The following is a 20,645-nucleotide window of genomic DNA, read 5'->3' as shown; positions in this document are numbered from 1 at the left end:
ACAGGTTCAAGTGATCCTCCTGCCTCAGTTTTCTAAGTAGCTAGGCCCACAAGCATGCACCACTATGCCTATCTAATTTTTTTAAGTTTTTTGTAGGGATAGGATTTTGCTATGTTGTCCAGGCTGGTCTTAAGTGCCTGGTCTCCTCAGGTGATCCTCCTGTCTTGGCCTCCCAGAATGCTGAGACTATAGGCGTGAGCCACCATGCCTAGCCTCACTTAATTTTCACAAAGTCTGAAATTATTATCTACTCTAAGTTTGGCAAGGAACTGGTTGTTTAGAATTTAGTAATAATTTTTTGAAAAGATACAATGGATATAATTTTACATATTTGCTTAATATCATCCTCACAAAGAAATTTTTAAATTTCTTTTTATAAAATTCTGATTATTTTACAGCCCTGATGTACTCTTAATTTTAAAGTATATTTCTTTTTTAATAAATTATTTTTCATAAAGGCTTTATAATCATACTTTTATTATTTTTAAAAAATATTGTACTAATATTGTTGCATAACTTCAAAAATTATCATTTAGTAGCCATGTAATACTGACTAATAATATAATATAATATACTATAATATGTAGTCTATTGATAAATATGTATTTGAGTGTTTATCTGTTTGCCTTGTATTATACTAGGAAATGTGGCTTGCCAAAATAAATGTATTATGCTTTCAGTTAGCTTGTAGTCTCATTCATAAAGCAATGTAGATACAGTGTAGTAAGGATAAGGTGAAATCTGCCTTTGCAAAGGGATTTTTAATTTGGGAAAAGAAGGGATTTGTGGGACAATGAGATAGAAGGCTTTACGGAAAAACTAGATGGCTTTATGGAGAAAGAGAATTTAACTAGTTATTACCAGTTCAACTGCTACATCCCCATTCAGACCATCAGCATGCTGTGTGTCTTCCTTTTTCCCTGCTTTCCCCTTGTAGCCTACAAAGTTCTGCACAATCCGCCCCTTGGCTGCCTCTCTAACCTGATTTCTGACTTGTGTTTTTCTTACACTCACTGTCTCTTGACGCTGGCCCCATTCCTGTACCTTACACATTCCCAGCATGCTCTCACGTTATAATCTTTGTAATTGCCATTTGCTCCACCTTGAAAGTTTGTCTCTGCACTATTTCCCTGGCTTGCTGTCATTTCCTTTGGATCTCTGCTCACATGTTACCTGCTTAGAGAGGGCCTTCCTGAAAATGATAGAAGTGTTTTTTTGAGCACATTCCCTCACTCCCCAGCTCCTCTCCAGTATATTTTTCTCCATAGCATCTTTCTGCCTGACCTTGTGTTTTTATATCTTTTTGCTTTTCATCTTCTGGAAAACAAGCTCCATGAGATCACACAGGGATTTTGCTTTATTCCTCACTATATGTCCCCTCCTAACACAGTTCCTGGAATACAGGTGAGGCTTCATAAATATTTGTTGAGTAAATGAAAGAATATATTAAAATATGATCGTAAACCTTTTTTCTTTCCATGATTTGATGATGTGGAATTGAAAACAGGTCTACATAGATGATAATGATGTAATCAACAGCATTCCCGAGTATGTCTAGGATCAGCACTTGGTCTAGAAAATCTCTGTCTTCTGCCCTCCTTTCCTGTCCATGCACATCCACTGCCTTTGAGAATAAACCCAGTCTCCTTCATCTGGCAGTCAGGGCCTTCTGAGACCTCATCTCTGTTGATCTTTCTAGCTTTACTTCTACCAAGTCATTCCCCTCATAACCTGTGCTGCAGTCATATTGAGTGGCTTATAGTTCCCCTCCTGTGGCCCTTGCAGATATTTCTTGCATTGCCTTTCATTTGTCACTTATTTGTTTATGGGTTTCTCCTCATAGTGCATAAGCTCTTCAAAGGAAGAGGCCTGGTATGTCTTTGTATTTCCGGGATCTAGCACAGTTCTTGTATATTGTAGATGGTCAGTAAATACTTACTCAATATAAAAGATGTTTTTTGCCTCCCAAAGACTAGTGGTAACTTGAAATGGTTGGATATAGGACAGATAAACTGATAGAAGCAGTTTTACCTCATTAGAGGGCTTGGATATAAGTGTGTCCAGTGACAAATATAGTAAAAAAGAGAGCAATATTATAATATCCTTTAAAAAAAAAAGAGAGAGAGAGAGTCTGGCTGTGTTGCCCAGGCTGGTGCCATCATGGCTCACTGTAACCTCAAACTCCTGGGCTCAAACAGTTCTCCTCTTCAGCCTCCTGAATAGCTAGGACTACTGGCGTGTGCCACCATGGCAGCTAATTAAAAAAATTTTTTTTTTTTTTTTGTAGAAATGGGTTCTCACTATGTTGCCCAGGCTTGTCTCAAATTCGTGGCCTCAAGTGATCATCCCATCTCAGCCTCTCAAAGTGCTGAGATTATAGGCGTGAGCCACTGTGCCTGGCTAGAATATTTTAGCTTTTAGCAAAATCATACCTGAGATGAGGAAGGATGACATATAATATGATTGAATCAGCACACTTAACTAAGAAAGATAGCCTAACTGGAAGGAAGGATTGTTTGACAGGCCTTGTTTAGAAAGAAGGGGAGCCATTTGGCGGTGGACTATGTGGGCATTAGTCCTTTGTTTAGTCATTGAGAGTCATGCAAGGTGGTCAGCCTGCTGACTGATGACACGTTCATGTTCTTTCTATTTTGGACTAATTAACAATGTGAGTGTTGAGGGTTAGGGCAGTGTTAGCCTGGCTGCTCCTGGTTCAGGAAAGAATGCTATGAAAAGTGAGATATAGCTGTATAGTGTATGGGAGGAGAAAATGGCTGTATTTGGTTCTATATATTTGTCATGCCTGGTTGATGGTTTGTATTTTCTATAGCGATTTGTGAGTGACAATGGATCTATATTCAACTGACCCAGTATAGTTGAATATGTGATAATATTTTATGTAATTTTACTAATATATATTTTGTTAAAATATGACCATATAGAATCTACTAGGCTATAGGTGTTGAAAGATAACAATTTTTTTTTTCCTAAATCAGGTTTGTTACAGAAAGAGAAAGTGGCAGTTGAAGCATTTCAGATTTGCTGCCTTCTCCTGCCTCCTGAAAATAGGAGAAAGTTACAGCTATTGATGAGGATGATGGCAAGGATTTGCTTAAACAAAGAGATGCCACCCCTGTGTGATGGCTTTGGTACCCGAACACTGGTAGGTTGATTTTTAACATCAGATATGACTTTTTGGAATGAAAGTTGACTGAGTAAGGTGTATTAGTTTGGGTGATCAGAGGGAAGTACAAAGCAGGCTTGCTTAAAAGAGCCACAGTCAGTGTTCACCCAGACTTGTGGTCATGCTTTTGGTCTAAGTGTCTTAAAGAACATAATGAGAAATGGGGACTTGAGTAGGGGGCAGACTCTGTAGAGAGATCTGCTACATCCTGTTCTCCCACTTAAAATTATTTTAAATTTATTCTTAATTGACAAATAAAAATTGCATATATTTATGGGGTACAATGTGATGTTTTTTTTTTGTTTGTTTTTTGTTTTTTTTTTTTAATTTATTTATTATTATTATACTTTAAGTTGTAGGGTACATGTGCATAACGTGCAGGTTTGTTACATATGTATACTTGTGCCATGTTGGTGTGCTGCACCCATCAACTCGTCATTTACATCAGGTATAACTCCCAATGCAATCCCTCCCCCCTCCCCCCTCCCCATGATAGGCCCCGGTGTGTCATGTTCCCCTTCCTGAGTCCAAGTGATCTCATTGTTCAGTTCCCACCTATGAGTGAGAACATGCGGTGTTTGGTTTTCTGTTCTTGTGATAGTTTGCTAAGAATGATGGTTTCCAGCTGCATCCATGTCCCTACAAAGGACACAAACTCATCCTTTTTGATGGCTGCATAGTATTCCATGGTGTATATGTGCCACATTTTCTTAATCCAATCTGTCACTGATGGACATTTGGGTTGATTCCAAGTCTTCGCTATTGTGAATAGTGCTGCAATAAACATACGTGTGCATGTGTCTTTATAGCAGCATAATTTATAATCCTTTGGGTATATACCCAGTAATGGGATGGCTGGGTCATATGGTACATCTAGTTGTATACATTATAGAAAGAGTCAATCAAGCTAATTAACAGATTCATTACCATACCAACTTATCATTTTTTTTGTAATGAGAATGTTAAAAATCTATTCTTTTGGCAATTTTGAAATATACAATTATATTGTTATAATTGTGGTCACCATGCTGTGCACTAGAGCACTAAGACTTGCTCCTCCTGTCTCACTGGATCTTTGTACCCTTTGACCAACATCTTCCATTTCCATGCCCCTGTACCTCCCAGCCTCTAGTAACCACCATCTAATCTCTGCTTCTATTGGCATATGTTTTTAAAGAGAGTTTATTTTAGAATTTATTTACTAGCAAAATCTCTTAATTTTCCTCAAAAAATGTCTTGGAGGAAAACTGGTGCTTCAGTGGAATGTATGTGCTTTCCATATCCTGCTAAGCCACTGTGTACTCCCTGGGGATTCACTGGCCCTGTTTTAGAAGTAATAGAGTAAGATCAGAGGAGCACTTAGTGCCTAGGAGGGTTCTTGATCTCTGTATTGTTTTGGAGTGAGTGAATGGCTAGAGAGGCTAATGGACCTTTATGAAAAGCGGAAGAAAACTTTATATCTATTCTGCATGTAGAATACATGTGCAAAACTTTGCATGCAGTTTCAAGGCAATCACAGAGTCCCTGGGGTCCATGGTCTCCAGGCAAAAAGTTCTCTGCTTGTGTGTCTCTCTAAGTGAAGATCATTCGCAGTGTGTTAATGAAATGAAGTCTTAGCAGAATTACATGATTTTATGCTTAAATATTTTGAAGGAAGATTGTCAGCAATAAAAGTAGTGGGGGAAAAAAAAAAGCTAGTCCAAAGAACAGTATTAAGAATGGAGTAATTAGGCTGGGCGTGGTGGCTCACTCCTGTAATCCCAGCACTTTGGGAGGCCGAGGTGGGTGGATCACCTGAGGTCAGGAGTTCTAGACCAGCCTGACCAACATGGTAAAATCCCATCAAAAATTAGCTGGGCATGGTGGCGGGCCCCTGTAATCCCAGCTACTTGGGAGACTGGGGCAGGAGAATTACTTGAACCTGGGAGGCGGAGGTTACAGTGAGCCAAGATCACACCATTGCACTCCAGCCTAGGTTACAGAGTGAGACTCCATCAAAAAGAAAAAAAAAAAAAAAAGGAGTAGTTAATATAAATTATATGGAAATTATTATATTATATTGATACTATAATGTATTTTGTATTTCTGCTTGCTGCAAAGAGTCTCATCACTTAATGTACTTCTTGAAAAGTCCCATGGCTTTGTTCAAAGGTGATTGTCAAATATACATGGAAAATCCTAGAGAAAATAAGTTAACTAGGAAAAGATGTAATGGTTGAGGCATGTGGACTGTGTTAGCGGTTTAAAACAAATCAATAATGAAATTAGGATAAATAATAATTGACTAAATGGCTATAAAGTGCTTTGAACTTAATAGTGCTGCATGATTCAAGTCATGGTGATAATGATTTTCGAAATTTGTTTTCATATATTCATATGTGTGTATGTGTATATATATGTATGTATGTTTAAAATCATGTGTAAAAGAGGTACCTTTAAAAATTGCTCAGATAAGCATCTCTCTGCAGTCTCTTAATAGGAAGATGCACATTTTGTTTGTTCTGGTTGTTGAGACCACCAGCCCATTTGAGATAGCCGGGTACTCTTGGTAGAATGTGCACCCTGTGCCTTAGACCATTTATTATATTTGCTTTTTGCAAATTAGTTTGCACTCAGTTCAGAAAAATACTCACTGCATTTACTCCCCTCGCCCCGCTCTTTTTTTAGATGGTTCAAACATTTTCCCGGTGCATCTTGTGTTCCAAGGATGAAGTGGACTTGGATGAGTTATTAGCTGCTAGATTGGTAACATTTCTGATGGACAATTACCAGGAAATTCTGAAAGTCCCTTTGGACTTGCAGACCTCTATAGAGGAGCGTGTGGCTCATCTACGAAGAGTCCAGGTAAAGGAGAGGATATTATCAGTCCTATAAAATTGGCAATATTGAGTCATGTAAGCTTGCTAGTCTTCTTGGGGCATTTTATTGTGAGGATTAAGTGAATTAATGTTTATAAAGTACTTACAACAGGTCTTGGCACATAGAAAGCCCCTGCATGTGTTTGTATTATCATTGAAAAGTTTATAGAATGCACATTTGGTTTTGTTATATCAATCCATGCAGCATATTTTTTATTGCTAATTCCTTGAATAAGTTTGTTCAGAATCTACATATACGTACTGATGGAAATGATTTTATGTGCAATTAGTGTCTTGATTCATAATTGCCCTGTGACCTAGTTTAATATTGCCACTTTTTGCATGAAAAAGCTAAGGCACAAATTACTTAAATAACTTTGTTTAAGGCTACAGAGCCAGAATTCTGATGGATGCAGTCAGCCTCTGGAATCAGTACTCTAAACTATCATTCCATATTCCCTGTCTAAAAATCATAGTACGGTAGAAGAACACTGGCATGAGAGCCATGAAACCCTGGCCAAATTCCTAGCTGTATCCTTTCCGTTGTGTGACTCTGGGCAAGTCCCTTAACCTCTTTGGATTTTACTTTCTTTCCTCAGGCGTTAAAATGGGCCATTCTTACTTTATAAAGTTGTGAAGATTAGAACACTGTACTTTACAATTCTTAGGATGAGTTTCTGACATATGTCAGGTATTCTTTGAAAGGTAGCTGCTGCTATTGTCATGGTGGTTATATAAAAACAATGCAAAAGAAGTGTAATAATATATTACAAGAAGTGTAATAATAATATTACATAATAATAATAATAATAAAAGAAGTGTAATAATCATATATATACATTTTTATTATACTTTAAGTTCTATGGTACATGTGCACAATGTGCAGGTTTGTTACATATGTATACATGTGCCATGTTGGTGTGCTGCACCCATTAACTCGTCATTTACATTAGGTATATCTCCTAACGCTATCCCTCCCCTCTCCCCCTTTCCCACAATAGGACTCGGTGTGTGATGATCCCCTTCCTGTGTCCAAGTGATCTCATTGTTCAATTCCCACCTATAAGTGAGAATATGCGGTATTTGGTTTTCTGTTCTTGCAATAGTTTGCTGAGAATGATGGTTTCCAGCTGCAACTGTGTCCCTACAAAGGACACGAACCCATACTTTTTTATGGCTACATAGTATTCCATAGTATATATGTGCCATGTTTTCTTAATCCAGTCTTTCACTGATGGACATTTGGGTTGATTCCAAGTCTTTGCTGTTGTGAATAGTGCCGCAATAAACATATGTGTGCATGTGTCTTTATAGCAGCATGATTTATAATCCTTTGGGTATATCCCCAGTAATGGGATGGCTGGGTCATATGGTATTTCTAGTTCTAGATCCTTGTGGAATCGCCACACTGTTTTCCACAATGGTTGAAGTAGTTTACAGTCCCACCAACAGTGTGAAAGTGTTCCTATTTCTCCACATCCTCTCCAGCACCTGTTGTTTCCTGATTTTTTAATGATTACCATTCTAACTGGTGTGAGATGGTATCTTATTGTGGTTTTGATTTGCATTTCTCTGATGGTGAGTGATGATAAGCATTTTTTCATGTGTCTGTTGGCTGTATGAATGTCTTCTTTTGAGAAGTGTCTGTTCATATCCATTGCCCACTTTTTGATGGGGTTGTTTTTTTCTTGTAAATTTGATTGAGTTCTTTATAGGTTCTGGATATTAGCCCTTTGTCAGATGAGTAGATCACCAAAATTTTCTCCCATTCTGTAGGTTGCCTGTTCACTATGATGGTAGTTGCTTTTGCTGTGCAGAACCTCTTTAGTTTAATTAGATCCTATTTGTCAATTTTGGCTTTTGTTGCTGTTGCTTTTGGTGTTTAGACATGAAGTCCTTGCCCATGCCTGTGTCCTGAATGGTATTACCTAGGTTTTCTTCTAGGATTTTTATGGTTTTAGGTCTAACATTTAAGTCTCTAATCCATCTTGAATTAATTTTCGTATAAGGAGTAAGGAAAGGATCCAGTTTCAGCTTTCTACTTATGGCTAGCCAATTTACCCAGCACAATTTATTAAATAGGGAATCCTTTCCCCATTTCTTGTTTTTGTCAAGTTTGTCAAAGATCAGATGGCTGTAGATGTGTGGTATTATTTCTGAGGGCTCTGTTCTGTTCCATTAGTCTATATCTCTGTTTTGGTACCAGTACCATGCTGTTTTGGTTACTGTAGCCTTGTAGTATAGTTTGAAGTCAGGTAGCGTGATGCCTCCAGCTTTGTTCTTTGGCTTAAGATTGTCTTAGCAATGCGGGGTCTTTTTGGTTCCATCTGAACTTTAAAGCAGTTTTTTCCAATTCTGTGAAGAAACTCATTGGTAGCTTAATGGGGATGGCATTGAATCTATAAATTACCTTGGGCAGTATGGCCATTTTCACAATATTGATTCTTCCTCTCCATGAGCATGGTATGTTCTTCCATTTGTTTGTGTCCTCTTCGATTTTACTGAGCAGTGGTTTGTAGTTCTCCTTGAAGAGGTCCTTTACATCCCTTGTAAGTTGGATTCCTAGGTATTTTATTCTCTTTGAAGCAATTGTGAATGGAAGTTCATTCATGATTTAGCTCTCTGTTTGTCTGTTACTGATGTATGAGAATGCTTGTGATTTTTGCACATTAATTTTGTATCCTGAGACTTTGCTGAAGTTGCTTATTAGCTTAAGGAGATTTTGGGCTGAGACAATGGAGTTTACTAAATGTACAATCATGTCATCTGCAAACAGGGACAATTTGACTTCTTCTTTTCCTAACTGAACACCCTTTATTTCTTTCTCTTGCCTGATTGCCCTGGCCAGAACTTCTGACACTATGATGAATAGGAATGGTAAGAGAGGGCGTCCCTGTCTTGTGCCAGTTTTCAAGGGAATGCTTCCAGTTTTTGCCCATTCAGTATGATATTGACTGTGGGTTTGTCATAAATAGCTCTTATTCTTTTGAGATACGTTCCATCAATACTGAATTTATTGAGAGTTTTTAGCATGAAGGGCTGTTGAATTTTGTCAAAGGCCTTTTCTGCATCTATTGAGATAATCATGTGTTTTTTGTCTTTGGTTCTGTTTATATGCTGGATTACGTTTATTGATTTGCATATGTTGAACCAGCCTTGCATCCCAGGGATGAAGCCCACTTGATCATGGTGGATAAGCTTTTTGATGTGCTGCTGGATCCGGTTTACCAGTATTTTATTGAGGATTTTTGCATCAATGTTCATCAGGGATATTGGTCTAAAATTCTCTTTTTTTTGTTGTATCTCTGCCAGGCTTTGGTATAAGGATGATGTTGGCCTCGTAAAATGAGTTAGGGAGGATTCTCTCTTTTTCCATTGATTGAAATAGTTTCAGAAGGAATGGTACCAACTCCTCCTTGTACCTTTGGTAGAATTCGGCTGTGAATCCGTCTGGTCTGGGACTTTTTTTGGTTGGTAGGCTATTAATTATTGCCTCAATTTCAGAGCCTGCTATTGGTCTATTCAGGGATTCAACTTCTTCCTGGTTTAGTCTTGGAAGAGTGTAAGTGTCCAGGAAATTATCCATTTCTTCTAGGTTTTCTAGTTTATTTGCGTAGAGATGTTTATAGTATTCTCTGATGGTAATTTGTATTTCTATTGGGTCGGTGGTGATACCTCCTTTATCATTTTTTATTGCATCTATTTGATTCTTCTCTCTTTTCTTCTTTATTAGTCTTGCTAGTGGCCTATCAATTATGTTGATGTTTTCACGAAAACAACAACTCCTTGATTCATTGATTTTTTGGAGGATTTTTTGTGTCTCTATCTCCTTCAGTTCTGCTCTGATCTTAGTTATTTCTTGCCTTCTGCTAGCTTTTGAATGTGTTTGTTCTTGCTTCTCTAGTTCTTTACATTGTGATGTTAGGGTGTCAAGTTTAGATCTTTCCTGCTTTCTCTTGTGGGCATTTAGTGCTATACATTTCCCTCTGCACACTGCTTTAAATGTGTCCCAGAGATTCTGGTATGTTGTATCTTTGTTCTGATTGGTTTCAAAGAACATCTTTATTTCTGCCTTCATTTTGTTATGTAACCAGTGTCATTCAGGAGCAGGTTGTTCAGTTTCCATGTAGTTGAGCGGTTTTGATTGAGTTTCTTAGTCCTGAGTTCTAGTTTGATTGCACTGTGGTCTGAGAGACATTTTATTATAATTTCTGTTCTTTTACATTTGCTGAGGAGTGCTTTACTTCCAACTATGTAGTCAATTTTGGAATAAGTGTGATGTGGTGCTGAGAAGAATGTATATTCTGTTGATTTCGGGTGGAGAGTTCTGTAGATGTCTATTAGGTCTGCTTGCTGCAGAGTTGAGTTCAATTCCTGGATATCCTTGTTAACTTTCTGTCTGGTTGATCTGTCTAATGTTGACAGTGGGGTGTTGAAGTCTCCTATTATTATTGTGTGGGAGTCTAAGTCTCTTTGTAAGTCTCTAAGGACTTGCTTTGTGAATCTGGGTGCTCCTGTATTGGGTGCATATATATTTAGGATAGTTAGCTCTTCCTGTTGAATTGATCCCTTTACCATTATGTAATGGCCTTCTTTGTCTCTTTTGATCTTTGATGGTTTAAACTCTGTTTCATCAGAGACTAGATTGCAACCCCTGCCTTTTTTTGTTTTCCATTTGCTTGGTAGATCTTCCTGCATCCCTTTATTTTGAGCCTATGTGTGTCTCTGCATGTGAGATGGGTCTCCTGAATACAGCAAACTGATGGGTCTTGACTCTTTATCCAATTTGCCAGTCTGTGTCTTTTAATTGGACCATTAATCCATTTACATTTAAGCTTAATATTGTTATGTGTGAACTTGATCCTGTCATTATGATATTATCTGGTTATTTTGCTCGCTAGTTAATGCAGTTTATTCCTAGCTTCGATAGACTTTACATTTTGACATGTTTTTGCAATGGCTGGTACCTGTTGTTCCTTTCCATGTTTAGTGCTTCCTTCAGGGTCTCTTGTAGGGCAGGCCATGTGGTGACAAAATCTCTAAGCATTTGCTTGTCTGTAAAGGATTTTATTTCTACTTCACTTATGAAACGTAGTTTGGCTGGATATGAAATTCTGGGTTTAAAATTCTTTTCTTTAAGATTCTTGAATATTGGCCCCCATTCTCTTCTGGCTTGGAGAACTTCTGCTGAGAGATCTGCTGTTAGTCTGATGGGCTTCCCTTTGTGTGTAACCCGACCTTTCTCTCTGGCTGCCCTTAACATTTTTTCCTTCATTTCAACTTTGGTGAATCTGACAATTATGTGTCTTGGAGTTGCTCTTCTCAAGGAGTATCTTTGTGGTGATCTCTGTATTTCCTGAATTTGAATGTTTGCCTGCCTTACTAGGCTGGGGAAGTTCTCCTGGATGATATCCTGAAGAGTGTTTTCCCACTTGGTTCTATTTTCCCCGTCACTTTCAGGCACCCGAATCAGACGTAGATTTGGTCTTTTCACATAATGCCATGGTTCTTGGGGGCTTTGTTCATTTCTGTTTACTCTTTTTTCTCTACTCTTCTTTTCTTGCTTCATTTCATTCATTTGATCTTCAATCGCTGATACTCTTTCTTCTAGTTGATCGAGTTGGTTACTGAAGCTTGTGCATTTGTCATGTAGTTCTCCTGTTATGATTTTCATCTCTATCAGTTCTTTTAAGGTCTTCTCTGCATTGATTATTCTAGTTATCCATTCATCCATTCTTTTTTCATGGCTTTTAGTTTCTTTGCACTGGTTACGTAGTTCCTCCTTTAGCTCTGAGAAGTTTGATCGACTGAAGCCGTCTTCTCTCATCTCGTCAAAGTCATTCTCCGTCCAGCTTTGTTCCATTGCTGGCGATGAGCTGCGCTACTTTGGAGGGGGAGATGCGCTCTGATTTTTGGAATTTCCAGCTTTTCTGCCCTGCTTTTTCCCCATCTTTGTGGTTTTATCTGCCTTTGGTCTTTGATGATGGTGATGTACTGATGGGGTTTTGGTGTGGGTGTCCTTTCTGTTTGTTAGTTTTCCTTCTAACAGTCAGGACCCTCAGCTGTAGGTTTGTTGGAGATTGCTTGAGGTCCACTCCAGACCCTGTTTGCCTGGGTATCAGCAGCGGAGGCTGCAGAAAATAGAATATTGCTGAACAGCAAGTGTTGCTGTCTGATTCTTGCTCTGGAAGCTTCGTCTCTGTGGTATACCCTGCTGTGTGAGGTGCGAGGTGTTGGCCTGCACCTAGTGGATGTCTCCCAGTTATGCTACTCAGTGCCAGGGACCCACTTGAGTAGGCAGTATGTCTGTTCTCAGATCTCAACCTCCGTGCCTGGATATCCACTGCTCTCTTCAAAGATGTCAGACGGGCATTTACCTCTGTGGAGGTTTCTGCTGCTTTTTGTTTAGCTATGCCCTGTCCCCAGAGGAGGAGTCTACAGAGGTAGGCCGGCCTCCTTGAGCTGTGGTGGGCTCCACCCAATTCGAGTTTCCCAGCGGTTTTGTTTACCCACTTAAGCCTCAGCATGGCGGGCGCCCCTCCCTCAGCCTCACTGCTGCCTTGCAGTTAGATCTCAGACTGCTGTGCTAGGAATGAGGGAGGCTCCGTGGGCGTGGGACCCTCTGGGCCAGGTGTGGGATATAATCTCCTGGTGTGCCTTTTGCTAAGACCCTTGGTAAAGCGCAGTATTAGGGTGGGAGTTACCCGATTTTCCAGGTGTTGTGTGTCTCAATTTCCTTTGGCTAGGAAAAGGAATTCCCTTCCCCCTTGGGCTTCCCAGATGAGGCGATGCCTCGCCCTGCTTCAGCTCTTGATGGTCGGGCTGCGCCCGTGGTCCAGTGCCAAGTGTCCAACACGCCACACTGAGATGAACCTGGTACCTCAGTTGAAAATGCAGAAATCACCCGTCTTCTGTGTCGCTCACGCTGGGAGCTGGAGGCTGGAGCTGTTCCTATTCGGCCATCTTGGGCGCGCCTCCCAGTTATAATATATGTTATCCTGTGGACCCCAAAGTGGGGTTTTTATGTCAGTCTATGGGAGCAGAAACTCGGTAAAGGCAGACAGAAGGTCCACTTGACTCCTTCTGACTGACTGGACCTCTTCTCATTTGAGATCTTTTTGAGGCACCACAATTAAGGACCAGTGAACTGCGTCCTTCTGAGGTATTACAAAAATAATTAACTGTGCAGCTCTTTCTAGAAGGCAATTTTAAAATTAAATTTTTTTCTTATTTTTTTGCAATGATCAACCTAACACATTGAAGAAACCTGGGAAATATAGAAAAAACCACACCAAACGGTATCAGTGTTACACTAAAATGTTCATAGTCAGTATTACAGTTTTTCAGATTTTTTTTCTGTGTCTATATCCATGCCTGCCTTACTCTCTTCCCTCTCTCCTCTCTCCTCCCTCCCCTACCCTCCCTTCATCCCTTTCTTCCTTCCTCCTATCCTTCCTTCCTTCCTTCCTTCCTTCCTTCCTTCCCTCCTTCCCTCCTTCTTTCTTGCCTGCCTCCCTTCCTGCCACTTATGTTCTCTTAACATTGAGAAAAAATTCCCCCATCATTAATTATTCTTGATTGGCATGAGAGTGGCCGAGAGCACAGACTCAGGAGACTTTGAATTCATGACATGCTTTTTGTTAGCTGTGTGACCTTAGGCAAATTATATAACATGTCTCTGCTTCAACATCTGTCCCAACATTTCTCTTTCTCATCTGTAAAATGGGAATAATAGTAGTTAATATTTACCTCATAGGGTTTTTCTGGGGAATTAATACATATGATTAATACATGTGAGCTTAATACATGTGAAATGCTCACAATAATGTTTATCATATTGTAAACCTACAATTAGTAGCTGCCTTTGTTGTTGGTATCATCATTATTGTTATATTATTCTATAGTAATATTATTGGCCACACAGTATTCCATAATATGGATATACCATAATTTATTTAAATGATACTTTTTGGATGGTATTTAGATTGTTTCCATGCTTTCCCCCGTTTTGGAAGCAGTTACAGTAAATATTTTTAAAGGTAGATTTTTTTTTTTTTTTTTTTTGGCTGATCTGTGATTATTTTCTAAGAATAAATTCCTAGGGACAGCATTGCTTGGCCAAAGGCCATGAACATATTTAAAGTATCGATAGCATATTGCCAAATTTCCCTTTAGAATGATCATTTAAATTTACATTTCTGTCAGTGGTATAAGAAAGTGAGTGTTCATTTCTCTGCACCTTTGCCTACTCTGGATATTATTAATACTTGTACATACCTTTGCCACTTGCATGGGTGAAAAGTGTAATCTTAACTGCTGTTTTAGTTTAATTTTTTTTCCTCTGATATTTTTATGAGCCAAACCTAAAGAAAATAAAAATGAACCAAAATACTTCGCCAGGTTTCGCAAGGAAATGTTATAGCAGTGTATTAGTCTGTTCTCATGCTGCTAAGACATACCCAAGACTGGGTAATTTGTAAAGGAAAGAGATTTAATTGGCTCACGGTTTAGCATGGCTGGGGAGGCCTCAGGAAACTTACAATCATGGCGGAAGGGGAAGCAAACACATCCTTCTTCACGAGGCAGCAGGAGAGAGAAGCACCGAGCAAAAGGGAGAAAATCCCCTCATAAAACCATCAGATCTCATGAGAATTCACTCACTATCATAAGAACAGCATGGGGGTATAACTGCCCTGTGATTCAGTTACCTCCCATCTCCCACAACAAGGGGATTATGGGAACTACATTTCAAGATGAGATTTGGGTGAGGACACATCCAAACCATATCAAGCAATAACTATGTCGCCCTATATACTTGCTAGGTTTGTGTGTTCACATGCATAGCACAGGCATATATTGTAGTAACAGCCTTGTGAGCCCTTTACTATTGAAGTTCAGAAGGCTGAGCTATGGTGATTAATTTAACTGCAGGTAAACATGATCTTGTGAAGAGACACTGTGCTCTGAATAAAATCAATAGTGATTAATTTGTCCAGTTACCTTTTCTCTCTTGCAAATACATATTAGAATTGCCAAGCAGTTGTTCCATTCAGCACTCAAAACCTATAGATCATTGTTATCTTGATTAGGCTCCTAAGCCTCTACACTGTATCACATTTAGGGGAGTGCTTCTCTGAAAATGCAGTGTTGCTTGGATTATTCCAGTGATTGTTTTAGGACAGTTTCAGGGCTGACCCTGGGATACATTATGAGGTAGACAATGTTTTTGACACAAGCCTTCTGTGATCCTCATCTGCAACCTTCTGTTTCAAAAGACTCCAGACTCTGAAATTAAATATTTTCAATGTATGTTCATTTATTCACAGGTCTTTTTTTTCTTTTTTCCTCTTATTTCTTCTCCCTTATCCCTTCTGCACTGTCTGCACATTTGTTGTTTTACTTGATTCTCATGGGTAAGATGTTAGAAAATGGTTGTAGTACTCCTCTCTTCCTAAAAGCTTAGCTAAATGCGTGCCACTACTATCCTCAAGGCATTGAGAATCCGACTCTTCAGATGTGGGAAGGCGCCTGGATAGTTCCAGTGAATGTCCAACATTATCGATGTTTGAATCATTTTAGTCAATGTGTTTAATTTATGCTTGAATTTCAGATCTTGTTAAAAGAGGGCATGCCGAGACTAGCTTGGTCATGGAGACCCTAACCCAGTGTCGCTAGAGGAATTAAAGACACACGCAGAAATATAGAGTGTGGAGTGGGAAATCAGGGGTCTCACAGCCTTCAGAGCTGAGAGCCTTGAACAGAGATTTACTCACATATTTATTGACAGCAAACCAGTCATTAAATTTACTAAAAGTATTCCTTATGGGAAATAAAGGGATGGGCCGAAATAAAGGGATGGACTCTGGATGGTTATCTGCAGCATGAACATGTCTTTAAGGCACAGATTGCTCATGCTATTGTTTATGGTTTAAGAATGCCTTAAGCGGTTTTCCACCCTGGTGGGTCAGGTGTTCCTTGCCCTCATTCTTGTAAACTGACAACCTTCCAGCATGGGCGTCAAGGCCATTACGAGCATGTCACAGTGCTGCAGAGATTTTGTTTATAGCCAGTTTTGGGGCCAGTCTATGGCCAGATTTTGGGGCCTGTTCCCAACAAGGGCACAAGCTTTTTTGTTATTGAAATGGCTCTTGGGTTTACAAAGGTAAAAATCCCATTTAAAACTGTGGCTTTAAACAATAATATTTTGAAGTTATGGGAATGCTTTTACTTTTCAATATAGAGTTTCCCCCAATCAAATTTTGAGGACTAACATGGCATCGCTATGTTAGTACAAGGAGGTATCCCGCATTTGATCTGAACTAATTCTTATAATTTATTTGAAAATATGCTATATTCTTTCACTCTTAATCCTTTTGCCTCAGATAAAATACCCAGGAGCTGATATGGATATCACTTTATCTGCTCCATCATTTTGCCGTCAAATTAGTCCAGAGGAATTTGAATATCAAAGATCATATGGCTCTCAGGAACCTCTGGCAGCCTTGTTGGAGGACGTCATAACAGATGCCAAACTCTCCAGCAAAGAGAAGAAGAAGAAACTCAAGCAGGTAAAAGGATATTCTTTTTATTTTATTTTATTTTATTTTATTTTATTTTATTTTATTTTATTATTATATTTTAAGTTCTAGGGTACATGTACATAACGTGCAGGTTTGTTACATATGTATACTTGTGCCATGTTGCTGTGCTGCACCCATCAACTCGTCAGCACCCAACTACTCGTCATTTACATCAGGTATAACTCCCAATGCAATCCCTCCCCCCTCCCCCCTCCCCATAATAGGCCCCAGTGTGTGATGTCCCCCTTCCCAAGTCCAAGTGATCTCATTGTTCAGTTCCCACCTATGAGTGAGAACATGCGGTGTTTGGTTTTCTGTTCTTGTGATAGTTTGCTAAGAATGATGGTTTCCAGCTGCATCCATGTCCCTACAAAGGACACAAACTCATCCTTTTTGATGGCTGCATAGTATTCCATGGTGTATATGTGCCACATTTTCTTAATCCAGTCTGTCACTAATGGACATTTGGGTTGATTCCAAGTCTTTGCTATTGTGAATAGTGCCGCAATGAACATACACAGATCTAGAACTAGATGTACCATATGACCCAGCCATCCCATTACTGGGGATATACCCAAAGGATTATAAATCATGCTGCTATAAAGGATATTCTTTATAAATCATTTTTCTCCTCCCTACTGTTTTTTTTTTAATTTTAATAGGCTTCATATAAATCTCATCTTCTGAGCCATAGCAGTTTTCTAAGTATACTAGTCAGTTCATACATTCCAGAAGTCTCAATGATTTACTCACTATGGTCAGTTTCCTAGATCTATATTCTTCAGTGTAAACCTGTTACCATTGCCAAACTCTTCATTGACAGAGTTATTCTCTAATATTTGTCCTTTATTTTGGTATGTGGCATGATGTGAATTAGCAGAGCATCTACATTAATCTCAGAGTAAAGATCAGTGAGGGTGGATTTCTTTTCATGTTTTCAAAAGGCAAATCCGATGGAATTCACAGATGTAAAATATCTAGAGTTTGAAAGTCACTGGTTTTAGATAGCCACTATCAAATTAGTTTCTTGCCTCAGGTATCAGTACAAGTTTTTAGTTCCTCTTATGTTAGGGAACACAGCTTAGGGTTCCAGAGAATTGTTTTTAACTCACAATATGTTAATTTTGACTATTCATCACGATTGATCCATGATCAGGTGAGTGGTTGTTGTTTTTAAAGACCGAACTCTACATAGTTGGATTCGGGAAACATCGTACGTGTAGGGTTACACATAGAGCACCAGAGTTCTGGGTTTCTAATCATATTATTCTCAGAGTAATTCTGGAGGAGAGTTTGGTGGTGAAGATCAACAGAAAGTATACTGCCTCTCTTTTAAGCTTTTCACAAAGTAATATACACCAGAATATTCCCTCTTCCATTTGGGCAGAAGCTGGTGGGACTGAGTTGGAGAAGCAGAGAAATGGTGAAATGTAATTGGGACAAAATTTTATTTAGCTGTGTAGAACAGAAGTTATTTTGAAGTCAGAGTTACTTGTGAATATTTAAAAAGTGAGGTCTATTTGTAGTTGGCGGTGGGGGAAATTTTAAGAAACATGATTAAAAGGGGAACTTACTTGAAGCTTAGATCAAAAGAAAGATAGATTAACTCTATAGAAATTGGAATCAAATGGTTTAACAAAAATAAAAATAGGAAAGTACAGGCTCAGAAACTCTTACAATTTGGCTGCCTAATTTTATTGGCTTTTCTGTGTCTTTTTTTACTCTTCTTGGATCATTCGTTATTTTAGTTTCAGAAATCCTATCCTGAAGTCTATCAAGAACGATTTCCTACACCAGAAAGTGAAGCACTTCTGTTTCCTGAAAAACCCAAACCGAAACCACAGCTGCTAATGTGGGCACTAAAGAAGCCTTTCCAACCATTTCAAAGAACTAGAAGTTTTCGAATGTAATAATACTTCCACAGCAACAGGCGCCAGAGACCACTGTTGTTGTTTTGAGTGAATGGTGGTTAGGAGAAAGACTTCGGTGGTGGAAGAAAGAAAAGCATAAAACAAAGACTACTGAAATGTAGATAAAGATTGCCTTAGTTTTTAAAAATGTTTAGTCATTAGTATTTTTATAAAACTCAATGCTATTTTTAAAGTGTATAAATTGGTTAAAATTTATGAGTCAAATATATAGTGATAATGTTAACATGTTTGTAATTGTTACAAAATTTAAGGGCATTTTTATCTCTGCTTTCTTTTTTATGGTGTTTATTAAATAATTGTGTATATACATCCTAGCTACTAATATCTTTATTACAGCCTTAAGACTTAATTTTAAGTCTTAAAAATAGTGTGTATACTTGAATAAGAAAGACACTGGGTACTGTTAATATGATGCTATTGACTTAGTAGCCAATTATGATTTCTCCTGTATAAATTCCGGTTTTTATTGCTGCACATAAATTTTGTAATGTCTTATATTGTGATGGCTATGTCTTTTATTGCAGATTTATTGGATATTATGACAGATTTTACTAAAGCTAGTGTTTTTATAACGTATATATTAGTTGATGTTTACCTATAAGTGGAGTAGATTTTCATCTGCCTGCAATGGTATAATTTCAGTCCTAGCTAAAAATGGAAAGTTGAACTGGATAAATTCTTTGGGTACCCTTAGACCTGTGATTCTAAGTCAAACACAAATGGGTTAAATAAAATGAGACTACTTCCGTTATATATTTTCATCCTTTTGAAAGTAAGTGAAATGTAAATAAATTTATTTTTTTTTTAAATGCCATACCTCGTGTTTCTTTTTTCGCATTTATTTAGATCAGTTAGAGAGCATCCTCAAATGCCTTTGCCAATGATCTTCATCAGTCATTAATTTCTATGAGAAAATAGAAAGTAAGATTTGGGCTTTTGTATTGACTGGCCTTTAGGTGAGCACTTTGTTAATTTTTTAGCATTGCTTTGCCCTTTTGTAAAATTGTGGTGCACTTGGATTATGGAGCAGCTGAAAGTCTTCCTCTGAGCGCAATTACCCAAAAAGCTGAGAGCAACACCTACTAATTGACTTACAGTACTCCTTGGACTGATTTTTCTTTGCACTTAAGATTTGCTCCTGTTTTCTTGTAGCAAAATACCTCCTACAATTGATGCAGATTTTGCTTTTAAAAATGGATCAAAGTATTCCTAATGGTTTGGGTACCACCTTACATTCCAAATACGTAATGTAATGGGAGATTTTTAGTGTTTCGGGATTCATTCTCAGACTTTGGCATTCTGTTTAGAGCCAAGAATAATTACTCTTTCTGCTCTATTTTCACTCCAAGGTAGAGTTTATTTTTCAGAGTCTCTTTTCCTGTTGCTTATCTTTGAAAGTATATGTAGTTGTTTTCTTTCCTTTTTTTTTTAAGATTACTTTTTTAAAAAAATATAACATACTTATGGAGAGATCATAAAATATAAGCACCAACTAAATGTGAAATAGATGACTAGATAATAGCAGTTATCCAAAGTGGTTGTCCCAATTAACACTCCCATTAACAGTGTATGAGAACTCCTTTTGTTTAATATCCTCACCAAAACTTGATATTGGCAGAGTTTGAAATGTTGTCAATGTGGTGGGTATTAATAGTGTCTGATTGTGGTTTTAGTTTGCATTTCCCTGATTATTAATATGGCTGAACATTTTTTCCTTTTTTTTGACTTTTTTGTCTTTGTACAAATTTTAATATCAGATCAAGCCTACACACCACGCACACAGAGACACACACTCACCCTGTTGAGTTTTTTTTAAATTTTGATTGTATTATATCTATAAATCAATTTGGAGAGAATTGCTATCTACAATATTAGGTCTTCTAGTCCATGACCATGGTTTACCCTTCCATTTGTTTGAAATAAACGAGAAAAAAGTTGTTCTTTTCTTTGAAGATTTACAAATCTTTTGTTAGATTGTTCCCAAGTGTTTGATACTTTTAAAAAAGTATCAAAATTTTCAAAGAAGATAGTACCCATTTCTTGTTTCAACAGTTACTCAGCTGATCAATGTTGATGTTCAATTCTTTTGTAA

The 20,645-nt window shown here is 38.1% G+C and overlaps 1 protein-coding gene across 5 annotated transcripts in view; it reads left to right on the top strand.

Moving 5' to 3' along the window:
• DEPDC1B (DEP domain containing 1B) overlaps positions 1–19,367 on the top strand; it is a 116,689-nt gene extending 97,322 nt beyond the window's left edge. For 4 of the 5 annotated variants that reach the window (XM_001103700.5, XM_078004176.1, XM_078004178.1 and 1 more), the window contains 4 exons: positions 2,997–3,163; positions 5,852–6,028; positions 16,425–16,610; positions 18,371–19,367. In XM_001103700.5, coding sequence (XP_001103700.2) covers positions 2,997–3,163; positions 5,852–6,028; positions 16,425–16,610; positions 18,371–18,532 — 692 coding nt within the window. In that variant the 3' untranslated portion in view covers positions 18,533–19,367. 5 annotated transcript variants of the gene reach the window in all.
• The last annotated feature ends 1,278 nt before the right edge of the window (positions 19,368–20,645 follow it).

Source organism: Macaca mulatta, chromosome 6, assembly GCF_049350105.2.
Source record: "Macaca mulatta isolate MMU2019108-1 chromosome 6, T2T-MMU8v2.0, whole genome shotgun sequence".
Taxonomy (NCBI): Eukaryota; Metazoa; Chordata; class Mammalia; order Primates; family Cercopithecidae; genus Macaca; species Macaca mulatta.
Note: the sequence above shows the minus strand (reverse complement) of the source record. Positions and strands in the feature narration are given on the sequence as shown.